Genomic DNA, 12,637 nt, shown 5'->3' on the forward strand with positions numbered 1-12,637 from the left:
AACTTCAGGGTCCATGGCTAGTGACAAGCCCCCAAGGCAGCCCCCGTGTAGAGACTGGATTGAATCTGAATCGCCCATGGACGATTCGTCATCAGTGTTGACCAGTGTGGTTTCCTGGGTTGCTGAGTGTTCTAGCTCCTCAGATCCCTACATGAATCCAACAAAGACCGGGCGGGTTAGGTTTGGCGCCACGACCGGGCAGACGTACCTGGCCGGCTCGACGATGTCGGAGGAGGTGTCCGGCTCAGGCACGGACGATCCAATCATGTCGATGAAGAAGCTGATCTTGCCGAAGGGGAGCCTGTAACCAGACTCGATCGAATCCGCCTCGGGCCCCCATAACAAGTTGTTGATGTAGTACTTCCCGCGGCGGCTCCGGGTCATGAGCCCCGTCACGTAGCTCCCAAACCCTGGTAGGGCTCCCTTTGAGAACTCAACTCCACCGTGTGCAGGCCCCACGATGGATGCCAACTGTCGTGGTTTTATCACGGCAGATGTCCTCGTGAAAGGACTTAGTGTTGGAGCCATCGCACCTTGGTGGCGACTCAAAGGGGTTGAACGGGAGCGAGACAGAGATTTACCCAGGTTCAGCCCCTCGTGAGGAGGTAAAAGCCTACGTCCTGCTTTGTGTTGTATTGATGGAGTTTCGATTACAAGGAGGGCGTAACTCGCCTGACCTAGCACTCGATGATTTCTAACCTGCCCTCTTCTTCCCTGGGACTCGCCTTTATATACAGGTCGAGTCCTTAGGGTTTACAAGGGTCCTTTCCTTTACACAAATCGTGACTCTTGCGATCTCTAAGTCGCCATCTTTCCAAGGCTCGGAGACCTTCTCTATTACGGACTCCTTCCGAAGGTCTTGAGCCGCCATACGACTCCCGGCCTTACCAGGCCAAGGCCCAAACCACATTGAGATGAGTCGCCAGCTTCGGTGACCCGGCCCAACTAGGGCGGGTTATCCAACAGATAATATCCCCAACATTGAGTGTATGAATGCTAAATATAAACTTTGCTGGAGATAAGGATAGAAAACATGTTATCTTTGCACCTCGAAATCTTGTTTGGTTGCATTTGCATAAGGATAGTTTTCCTGATTTGCGCAAGTCAAAGCTAATGCCACATGTTGATGATCCTTTCAAGGTGTTAGAGAAAATAAATGACAATGCATATAGACTTGAGCTGTCTATAGAGTTTGGGGTTAGTCTCACTTTTAACATTGCAGATTTGAAGTCATATTTGGGTGAGGAAGATGAGCTTCCATCGAGGACGACTTCAGTTCAAGAAGGGGAGGATGATGAGGACATCAATACCATTGTTGCACCCACATCCCCAGCTGCTATGCATACTGGACCAGTTACTACAGCTTGCGCATGCCAATTGAATTACTAGATTCTTTCATTTCTTGGAAATCCTTTTAATGTTCATGAACATATGATGTTGCCTAAGTTAGATCCTTTTGTTGTACTTATGAATGAAGGACCTAGCATGGACAAGAAGGATATCCGTTGGAGCGGGATCAAGCATGGAGAAGAAGGTACATGCGCAGGAAAGAACAATGGAGCTTTCACTGGTGATTTTCGCACTTTGAGGCCACCATAAGGAGAGCATGAAGGTTTGAACGAAATATTCAAGACGCCACTTTATAAATTTCGTCCATAAGCTATTATAGGTGTTACGCCACCTTAATTTTGGGCCAAGCCCATGTAATTTCGAAATACCATATTATAGGCTATTTTTAGTGTCCGTGTATGTGGGAAAACTGAGTTATGGTCGGTTTTGGACCCCTCTTCCAAGGGTCACAAAATTCCTCCTCTATTCCCCCATATATACAACCCTTAGGTCGTTGTTTAGACTTGTATTTTGTTTAGATTACAAGTTTACCAATAAAGCCTTACTTTCATCAATAAAGTCTTCCCCTTATATTCGCAATATCCCGATTGCAATCTTAGTTTCTTGCTTGTTCTTTGTTTGCATGTAGGAAACAGACCCTCGTGGTCAGGTTGATCGTGCTCCGGTGTAGTCAATAACCTTGAAGTTGGTTTAGCGATTGCTAGGGCGCGACGTCCCCACACGTTCGTAGTCGGATCGTCAAAGTCTACTCCACCAAAACGACAACCACCATGTCATAAGAACACAGGGACAACTTTGCCTCTATTAAAATGTGTTGACGTAGATTTTACTAATTTGCATCTATTTTTGTTTATCAGGTGAATGAAACTAAATTACATCTCATCTGAATTAGTTCTAGGCACTCCCTGTAATGGCACTAGTAGTCATCACTAGCCGGCCAGACCGGAATGCAAATACCTAACTAAATACTAATAAAATTATTTGTTGACACCAATCTATGCTAGCCAGAATGAGTGGTTGATAAATGGATAATTTAATAAAACTTATCCAATGCCAGGACCATAGTGGTGCCAAATGTGTGATCCGTAGAGGGTCCGTAATTTTGAGGCGCTCTAAATTTTTAATGTAAGCCTAGTTTTTGCTATAAAAAAAAGTGCATATACGTTGCCGCAATGGGCCAATTTAGTGCCCGGTCAGTAATGACTTAATGAATGATCATATTTGATGACCAAAATGCACTTTTTGTTTCATGATCTTTCATATTTAATTCAAAACTTGATTCAATAAATCAGTAAGTAAAAAAATCGATGAACAATTAATCACAATTATTCGTTGCAAAATTTTCATTTATAGATTAAATGGTGAACGTGATGTTTCTAGTTACAAGTACGAACGACTTGATCTCCTCCTTTTGCTGGAGTTGCTTTAATTTATACTGTACTTAGCTAGAACTGTCCACGATAATTACGGCCACATATGTGGTTGCAACCCAGTTTGAGAAACAAAGAGGCATCCAACCAGAGGTCCACAAGCGTCATCAGCGGGCCATTAAGAATGTGTTTGGTTGCACGGACATGCTAGGATGGTTGAGGGCATCCCCAACCACGTAGTTAGGGATAGCCATTTTCTTTGTTTGGTTGAAAGGGTAGTGTTATCCCATGTTTTGTTTGATTTAAGAGATATAAATGAAGGATATAAATAAAGGATAAGGATGCAGAGAACCTTCAGTGTACAGTTGCGCCGTTTGCCGGGGAATCCTTCTCCACCTCGACAGCGCGGACGAAGGAGACGAGCGGCCGGTGATGGAGGAAGGAGAGGAGCGGCCGGCGGCGCGGAGGAAGGAGAGGAGCGGCCGACGAGTGAACACAACGAGACGCGCGCGGGGTAGATGCCGCGACCCCCCTTTTTTGCAGCTGACCCCAGCCCCGTTTTAGGGAAACATTCTTGGCATCTGGTTGTCCCTGTCCTCCCTCACCTCAGATCCAAATAGATGGCATCCCTCGCATAGAAGGGCTATCCCTGTCCCTCAGAGGATATCTCTGCAACCAAACGCAGCTTAAGAACACAACAGTGATACACATCATCTGCATGACTGCATGATCAGGTTATCATATTTGCTAGGCTGGTCCATTCTAGGGATTGCTCATGATATGCTCCGACGCACGCTCGGTTTATTATCCCTCATATACATAGAGGTGTACATGGACCAAACTTCCCATCTGAAATCCATATGCAACTTTGCTGTTTCATCACTCCTATCCTAACCTTTCTGTAAAGCCTACGTAGAAAATATGCCAACTTATAGTGTTCCTATGCACAAAAGGCGGTGGTTCTTGCAACGGCAAACTAGTGTGCTTTAGCACGGTAAAGAGGCAGTGGTATGTGACACAAAATGAAACAATTTTGTGCTTTCGGCCAATTCAGTAGTGCGTGTGCCTCTCTTTTCAGTGTACTCCAAGACTTCAGCAACATATGTTTTTTCAAGTTTGCCGAACAAAAAGGAGACATCTGATTGTTTTGGAGTACACGGTACCAGGGCAAAACAAAGGAAAATAACAGAAGATAGCCGTCACAGTGAGCTAATCAGTTTACTTCCTGAACTTAATTCAGTCTACATAATTAATCAAGCCTGCGTACAAAGCTTATATTACATCAAATCAGACCCCTTAAAAGAATGATGTGCATACATCTCGTGATATTCAGAAGACCATCTTCCTCCGCTGCACCGCACAAATTCCTAACCACGCATACACAACGTATCCCTGTTAATTGGTACTCCTCCGTCCAAAATATTTGTTGTGGTTCTAGTTCAAATTTTGAACTAAAACCAAGACAAGTACAGTATTATGGAACAAGTGAGTAGTTTGCTACTGCCAGCTAGTCATCAATATCTTCAACTACCGTGGATGAGAAGCCCAACGAGGACTCGAATGTAGCCGTCGTGTCGCCGCCGAGGTACCGCTTCAACCGGTCCAGGTCATCGGCGGCGTCCAGCATAGACGGCCGTGTGGACGCGCTCTCCTGGGTGCAGAGAATGCCGAGCTCCAGCAGCTCACCGATGGCCGCGTCCGACATCCTCCTCACCTCGGGGGTCTGATCCAGAACCATCCTGGCCAGTGCCTGGTCGACCACCGCGTCGGCCCGGCCGTGGTAGTGGCTCTTCACCCACTTGTGCAGGCTCAGCCCAGCCTCGAACATTTCATCGGTTGGCTTCTTCCTCGTTACCATCTCCATCACCAGAACGCCGAAGCTGTACACATCGCCCTTCGTCGTCGGGTTCGAGCCGTAGCCATACTCTTCAGATCATCATCGCGAGAAAGAACCACTCAGAACTAAGAATCTGCGAACTCATCATGGTGATAGCTTGTGATATAGCTTTATGAGTTTCTGGTTTACCTGGAGGAATGTATCCGATGGAACCGCACAACATGTTGGCGGTGGAGGCGCCGACATCGGCGGCGTTGGCCACACCGCCAATGCTCATGACCAGCCGGGAGATGCCGAAGTCAGACACGAGCGCAGTCATGTCGTCGTTTATGAGGACGTTGCTTGGCTTGAGGTCGCAGTGGATGACCTTGACCGGTGAGTGGTGGTGCAGGTAAGCCACCCCCTCGGCGATGTCGCTGCAGATGTTGACGCGCTGCACCAGGCTGAGCTCGGACGGCGGCCCAGCATAGAGGCACCGCTCGAGGCTGCCCTTCGCCATGAAGGGCAGGACCAGCGCCTTGAAGTCCGCCAGGCTGCATGCGGTGATGATCCGCATGAGGTTCCGATGGCGGATGCGCTTCAGGACCTGGCACTCGCGGCTGAAACTCTTGGTCGAGTTCCCTGATTGGAGCTGCAGCACCTTCACGGCAACCATGGTGCCATCCCGTAGCGTGCCGCGGTACACGCGGCCGTAGCTGCCCGTTCCAACGAGCCGGTCTTCGCTGAACTCCTCCGTCGCCTCAAGCAGCTCCTGGTGTGTGATCCGCGGGAACTTGTACTTCATCACCGGTGACGAGCCTCCGCTGCGTCGGCCCCTGAACATGTCGTCCCGCACTGCAGCTAGCCAATCCCGGATCTTCCAGGCACTGACCACACAGAAGATTGTCAGCACGAATGCCAGCACGGCGGCGCAGACACACATCACTACCAGATACTTCCGGGACTGGTACCATGAGCGGTGCCTTTGGCAGTTGCGCCTCACCACCGAGCCGCAGAGCCGTGGGTTGCCAATGTAGGAGAGAAAGGTGAAGTCCGCAAAGACACCGGTGGTCGGCACATGGCCGACGAAGTCATTGTACGACAGGTTGAAATGTTTCAGGCTGGTGCATTTCGTCAGGTTTGCAGGGATCTCGCCGGTCAGTGAGTTGTTGGAGACGTCCAGGTTTTTGAGGTCCTTGAGGAGCTCGAGAGACGATGGTAGGACGCCCGTGAGCAAGTTGTGCGACAGGTCGAGGACCTCCAGCTCACGGCAGAGCCCGAGCTGCGGAGAGATCGTGCCACTGAAGTTGTTCCAGGACAGGTCAATCGCCTGCGCCTGCTGCATGTCGCTGAGCCCCCGCGGCAACTCACCTCTGATCTGGTTGTGCGACAGGTTCAGATATATAATGTCGGTGCCAGAGACCATGTCTGGTACCTCCCCCGTCAAGCTGTTGTTTGAGAGGTCAAGGTGCAGCAAGCGGATGCATTCGGCAAGGCGGTTTGCTGGTATCTCTCCGGACAGCTGGTTGTTCTGCAGGTAGAGGTTGACAAGCCTAGTCCCGATGCCGCTCGGGATGCTTCCCGACAGCGCATTGCCTGACAAATCCAGCTCGCCAAGGCTCGTCGCGTTGCCTATGCACGCCGGGATCATGCCTGTCAGGCCATTGTTGGACAGGGAGAGCCGCTCAAGCTTCGGCAACGCACAGATAGACGCCGGGACTGTCCCGTTCAGCTGGTTGCTTGAGAGGTTCATCAGCGTGATGTTTATCACATCGCCGATGTTGGCCGGGATCGTCCCCTTGATCTCGTTGAGCTCCAGGTTGAGGTGCGACATGTTTGGTGGGAGCAAGGAGCCAAGCCGGCTTGGCAGCCACCCGCCCATCCGCACAGCACCGGCCTCTATCTCCAGTATCTGCGAGCAGTTTGATACTGCGGCGAAGAAGGGCTCCAGGTTGGTGTTGCCGTCGTGGCTGGAGAAACGGTAGTTGTTGGACAAATGCAGGTACCTGAGCTGCTGCTTGCCCGCTATGATGTCGGCGGGGAGCTCGTCGGCAAGCGAGTTGTCCTCCACATCCAGCAGGTACAGATACGTGCAGTTGGCGAGCCACCGTGGGAGTCTTCCGGTTAGCCTGTTGGAGTAGAGGTTGAGCACAAGAATGGTCTCCGAGGCTTCCAGGGGGATCTCGCCGGAGAGATCGTTGTTGCCGAAGTCGACCAGACCTAGACTGGTGCAGTTCTTGAAGAGAACGGCCGGGATAGGGCCTGAGAGGTGATTATCCTTGAGGCTGAGGTAGGCCAAGCTTGCCAGCTCAGAGAGGGACGGCGGTATGCCGCCGCTTAGCTGGTTGTGGCCGAGGTCGAGGACTTCCAGACCGCGGAGGTTGGAGAGCTCGGCCGGGATCTGCCCTGCGAGGAAATTGCTAGATATGTCGAGGCTCTTGAGGCGCGTGAGGTTACCGATGACCGGAGGCACGGGGCCAGAGATGTTCATGTTGCCTAGCGAGAGGCCGATGACGTGCTGCCGCCTCCAGTCGCAGGCAACGCCAGTGAGGCCGCAGACGTCGCCGTTGGACTCGTTCCAGTCGGCCAGAGCCGACGGCGACAGCAAGGTGAGCGAGCGTTTCAACGCCAGGAGCGTGGCCTTCTCCTGCAGCAGCACTTGCCGCCGACGCTGCTGCCGGACGATCGTCCCAGCCTGCCGCTCGGCGCCCGCCGCAGCGGCCACGACATGGAAGAGCGTGATGTGGACGACGAGGAGGAGAATGGCCGCGCTCCTGACGGCCATGGGAGCTCTCATGCTTTACTGGAAAGGCATGCAGCCAGTGATGGACTATGGAGGTAGCTCGGACCTCGGAGCTAGCTAAGGGTTCTACATGGCGGTAGCATCTCCGGTCACTACTCTTAGGCTGGATGTACCAGAGATCGATCGCAAAGGATGCACCCCTACTAGCTAGCTGGATGGAGAAGGTCGCAGGAAATAAGGACTGGGAAGGAGAATAGATGGATGGAGATTGGAGAATGAGGTGATGGCGACCGGCGAGAGTGGCGGTAATGGCATGGCCCCTAGCTGATTTGTTTCTGCGTCGGCTATGATTGCCCTGTGCACGATAAGCGGGCGCAGGCAGTGGGAAAGCGACCGGAGATGGCTGGGCACTTCCACTTCGGCAGCGCGCACGCGCGTGCAGTAGGAACGAGGTTGTAATGGCCGTAGATTTTCTTCGGACATGCCGCACTCGCGCCAGTAGGCTGGGGTTATCTGTCCCGGGGAACACTGTATGTTGTGATGCTTGCCAAGAAAATCTCTCGCGTAGAATGTCCTCTTCTACCGTTAACCCAGTTAGTTAATCTGAACACTACTCTAGTTAGGCAAGTGTGTGTATCAATTGCCAACCGAACATCCATCTGACAGAAAGATCCGGAGTAAGTTCAGCATGATAAAACTGACCTGGTTATTGGTTGTGTGCATCAATCCATGCCTCCATGCCGAGCAGCTGCACATATGTGCGGTCATACATGTCAACTGGAAGTACAAACAGAAATTCTACTCACGTAACCACACATAAGCTGGGTCATCTCAATTACCTGGTTTCAGGCTAACATCCACCAGAGACTAGCAGACTAGCGGGGCGTCTATCATGCACACGCCATCTCTCAATGGTTTCACAGAACAGCCACATTTTTCACAACCCAGGCATGTGATTCATGAACAAACTTTTCAACGGTCTGGCCCATGATGCAACATTGTGCATTGCAGATTTTTAGTACCAGTAAAGTTCAGCCTACAAGTGTGAGTGTGTGACCTATGCTGCTATGCACGAGCTAGGGGTAGGCCAGAAAGCTTAACCTATGAGACCTTGTTTATACTACATAGGTAACCAAAAACAATGTCAAAGAATGATTAGCACTTTCGCGATGCAGGATAGGAAGATAGGCCTACATGCCTAAGGCTGTTATTAAATGATTAGTTAGGTGCATCATGACTGCCCTTTCAACCAAATCAAGTGGGGCACTCTTGAGGTGTTTCATTTGCTCCATGATGCTTCCCTGTGGAACAAACAAGATGTTCAGTTTGCTCCATGCCGCTTCCCTCTTGGAACAAACAACATGTTCAGTTCGTAGATATCTGGCACTGTTCCATCTTCCATGATACACAGTTTGTAGTTTCACACCGTTCCCATGTAAAGTAGCAGGCCAAGATAAGTAGCAGAGATAAATAGCGGTTTCGGTATTGATCTATACCCTATAATCCTATATGCACATCCCAAACAGTAAATAGGTACAGTAGGGCACTTTCCTCCTAATATTCATATCAGGTGAAACTGAGCATATGCAGTGAAGCCTCTAGAGCAGAGCACTAGCAATAGCTCACGAAACTAAACTATTGCCAATTGAGATGATCCAGTGATTTGTTTTTTAGCAATGCCCAGAGAAAATGCCTTGCCACCATCTATCATAATTCTGACCTTTTTAATTGAAGTGATCCGTAGCCAGCACCGGGTGAATGGGCTTCGGTCTGCCGTCGCCTTCATCAGAAAGAGCACACGGCCTCTCTATTTTCTGCCTCAAAATGTAATTGATCAGACAAGGTTCCCGAGATATGGAAAAACATTGTACACGACCGACCTCAAGCGAGGAGGAGCTGGATACCGAATCACAGGCATGCTCGCAGTCGCCGCCCCTGCTCCTTGAATCATCCAGCACAAGCCTCAGCTTGATTTGCGCAATAATGCCAGTCCCCTGGGGCCAGGTTAGCATCTCTGGTTTTCAGAAAGGTATCTCCACCAAGAAGGTTGCGCAATGCACATGATCCTAGTAAGCAAGCATCCCGGAGGTTGGGTAACCAGCATCAGGATCAACAGGCAGTGCAAGTGCTAGGCTCTGCCGCGCATTTTCACCCTAGTAAGCAAGCATCCCGGAGGTAGGGTATCCAGCATCAGGATCAACATGCGGTGCAAGTGCTGGGCTCTGCCGCGCATTTGCACGAGCAGGTGGTGGGCACCGAGCAGGTGGCAGGCAAGACAACCAGGAGATCACAAGCTGTACAGCTACGAATCCATGAAGAGGGCCTCCGATCGCGCCACGGTTAGCCCGCGCCGATGGTGCCGCCCGGCGCGGCTGTCGTGCTCCCCGCCATCGTCGGGTTTTAGTGGGATCTTCCCCTCTCTTTTTCTATGGCGTGGGGTTTCAGTGGGGGCGGAAATTGCAGTACGACACACGACTGGGGGAGACGGGCTACAGGAATGTCGGGGCCGGGGCAGACGCAAGGCAACAGCTGTGATTCGTCGTGGTCCAAGAGTTTCTATTGGGCCCAGAGCCCATTGGACCCAGAGCCCATTGGGCCTTATATTTGCATTCCCTTTTAGGAGTACATTTCTTGGGAACTGTTGCCTCAAAAAAAAATTGTTGGGAACTGGGTGTTACGGTACACAATACAGGGTCGCAAAATGATACTCCCCTAGTAGAAAAATCAAAATCTCTAGTCAAGACTCAAGAGCTACTCCTTGCAAATATTACTACACGCCTTCTCAGGCACTGACAACCCTGTGTCACTTGTTGTAACCTGAAAGTTTTTTCTTCTTTCTCGCAAATTTGTTTATTCAAAACATTTTATTTTTTAAATCTGTCTAAATCCGGAACCATTTTTATGGTTCAATTTTTGTGTCGAGGTCTTCGAAACTAGATCCCATATTAATATGTTTCACCAAACAAATTTTCATAAAAAGGGAAATACGGATACTGAAAAAAAATCAGAGACAAGTATACCAAAAACACAAAGAAAAAATAAAACAATAAAGAAGACTCGGAAACAGGAAGAAAAAGTTGGAGCTCGAAAGCACTGATGTGATTTTTCACTTCTTCAAGAAGCACAACTTTGCTTCTCAGGTAAGCAAATACTCCCTCCGTCTCAAAATAAGTGTCTTAAGCTTAGTACAATTTTGTACTAGCTCTAGTACAAAGTTGAGACAATTATTTTAGGACGGAGGGAGTATGTGCTTCTCGTGAAAGCACATTTTCCTCAGGAGCACGAAAAAAGCAAATATGTATTTCTTGTCGGAGCATAAATATTTTTTTTACTTTGCCACAAGCAAAGTTATGCTTCACGTGGTAAATCTTTGCTTCTCGTGGATGTATAGATTTTCTTTTCAAGAAGCACATATGTGCTTTTCGGTAAAGAAAATATGTGCTTCCACTAGAAGTAAAAATCATATTCTTTTTCTTTTTGAGAAGCAAAGCATATTTGTTTTCCTGAAAAGTACAAATGTGGTTCGCAAAAAAAAAATCTTAACACCTAGAAAAATCCAGGCAAAAACCAAAAACGCAAGAAATAAAATAAAACAAAATTCAGAATAAGCAAGGAATGCGCAACACGGACAGCGGCTGGGCGCATCACGACACGCTCATAAGCCACAAAAGTAACGGTTAGGAAGCCTCGCAAGGGGTAACTCTTGTTAGTTGCCCTAAGAAAAAGTCAGCAAAATGATACTTTTTTTCCTTCTTTAAAAAACGAGACCGTGATGTATCAGGAAAATACTTATTTTTAAAAGCATACCATATGTCAATCCCAGTATAAGCTAAAAAAGGTTATCCAATATTTGTTTTGAATATATGAAGAATGTCATCATGTCGAAGCTGGGCGCCTCAAACTTGCACGACATGTTGATGATTTTCTTGACGCGGTTCAGGATTGACACGTCTTATTCCAGTGTCAAGATCAGCGGCGACAGGTTAAGAGAAATCTGAGTATCACGTACGTACTGTATGTTGCTTGCATTGTATTCCATGCATGTTTGTTGACCAACTAGCGGCCAAGATGCGCGGCGCACGCCGCGTCATCGAAAGTCTAATTTATATTTCGAATAAGTGCTTCAATTTTATTTTTATTGCGTGCATGTAATCTTTTTCATGTTTAGCTGGTTGGGATTTTTTGGGGGTTTATAGGACGGAAAGGAGGTGTAGTTTCGTTTTGGCCTTGCAAAATTTCTTTAACATGTGAGACCTGACGATATTCAATAAGAGAAGTGAATCAGTGTTATATTATTTTTAGATTTTATTATTTCTTATCTCAGTGCAGGGACTTCTTCATGCATGACCTCTGTGTATTATATTTATATTTGGTTTGTCATATCTTCATAATATTCATCTGGGAGTTTTAGCAGGCGAACAACGCTAGAATCAGTAGCATCAAAGGTGTTCTTTTTTGTATGTGTGAGTAATGCTGATAGAGTGAAATTTCTCTTATCGTACATGGTGAGCGAAGGATGGTGGGGTTGGCAATGATCATAGTGGCCGTAGAGCTTTAATAGATCATAATGCAACAGTGGGTAATACAAAAAAATAAAAATAAAGAAAATAATCGTTAATCGTAGAAAAACTCAGGTTTTTCCTTTTGTATTTTCCTCGGATTATTGCTTATGCAGATGCTTTGTGTTGGTATTATTCCGGTTTACAGTATATGTATAAAGTTTTTTTTTATGGATGTGGGTATATTTGAGTTTATTGAGTGGGCATGGAAACACTGGTCATACGAAGCACTGTTGCATAGGAAGTGTTTGTTTTGGAAATAATGGTTCGGTTTATTCGGATTATCTGTTCCAATTTGTTAGTTTTACTGTTATCTAAAAATTAGATATCACTCAAACCGTTAGAGAAAAATAAATCTTGAGGCAACAATCCATAAGAATAAATATAGTGAAAAATAATTGAGCAATATCATTTTAAACAACAAAAGAAGGTTGACACGTAAGATGCGATCTTTTCTCGGATTTCGGCTTCGTGGTAATATTGGAGTAGAAAGACGATCAATTTATTATCAAAGAGCAATGTCATTAGGTAAAATTCATTATTAGATAATATGTATATTTTATTCTCTACGTATTTAAGTATTCCATTAGATTGGTATTTATTTGGTTTATTTTTTCCTCTACGTATTTAACTATTCCATTAGATTTGTGTGTTTCACTTTAGGAATTATCTATATATAAGTCTAAAAGATAGCATGGTATAATTGTATTAAAGGAAACCCGCAGACAATTTACTAACCAAAAAAATAATAATATCGGAGTACTTGTACGTATAAGAGAGTAATAAAATATACATAAAG

The 12,637-nt window shown here is 47.4% G+C and overlaps 1 protein-coding gene across 2 annotated transcripts; it reads right to left on the reverse strand.

Moving 5' to 3' along the window:
* Nucleotides 1-3,925: 3,925 nt before the first annotated feature.
* LOC123398528 (putative leucine-rich repeat receptor-like serine/threonine-protein kinase At2g24130) lies at nt 3,926-7,973 on the reverse strand. 2 transcript variants are annotated; one of them, XM_045092993.1, is made up of 3 exons: nt 5,508-7,973; nt 4,747-5,423; nt 3,926-4,646 (listed from the first exon to the last, which is right to left on the reverse strand). In XM_045092993.1, exons 1-3 carry the CDS (start codon nt 7,331-7,333, stop codon nt 4,228-4,230), a joined length of 2,922 nt encoding a protein of 973 aa, XP_044948928.1. In that variant the 5' UTR covers nt 7,334-7,973; the 3' UTR covers nt 3,926-4,227. The 2 variants fall into 2 exon arrangements, with proteins under 2 accessions (XP_044948928.1, XP_044948927.1); XM_045092992.1 differs by having other exon boundaries at nt 4,747-7,973.
* Nucleotides 7,974-12,637: the final 4,664 nt, after the last annotated feature.

The sequence above is a fragment of the Hordeum vulgare genome, chromosome 5H (assembly GCF_904849725.1).
Source record: "Hordeum vulgare subsp. vulgare chromosome 5H, MorexV3_pseudomolecules_assembly, whole genome shotgun sequence".
Taxonomy (NCBI): Eukaryota; Viridiplantae; Streptophyta; class Magnoliopsida; order Poales; family Poaceae; genus Hordeum; species Hordeum vulgare.

Bases quoted from the DNA above. Each gene is read 5' to 3' on its own strand.
- LOC123398528 (XM_045092992.1), bottom strand. From the start codon at position 7,333: ATGAGAGCTCCCATGGCCGTCAGGAGCGCGGCCATTCTCCTCCTCGTC. The intron at 4,647-4,746 runs GTAAACCAGAAA...GATGATCTGAAG, and splicing joins CATCGGATACATTCCTCCAG to AGTATGGCTACGGCTCGAAC.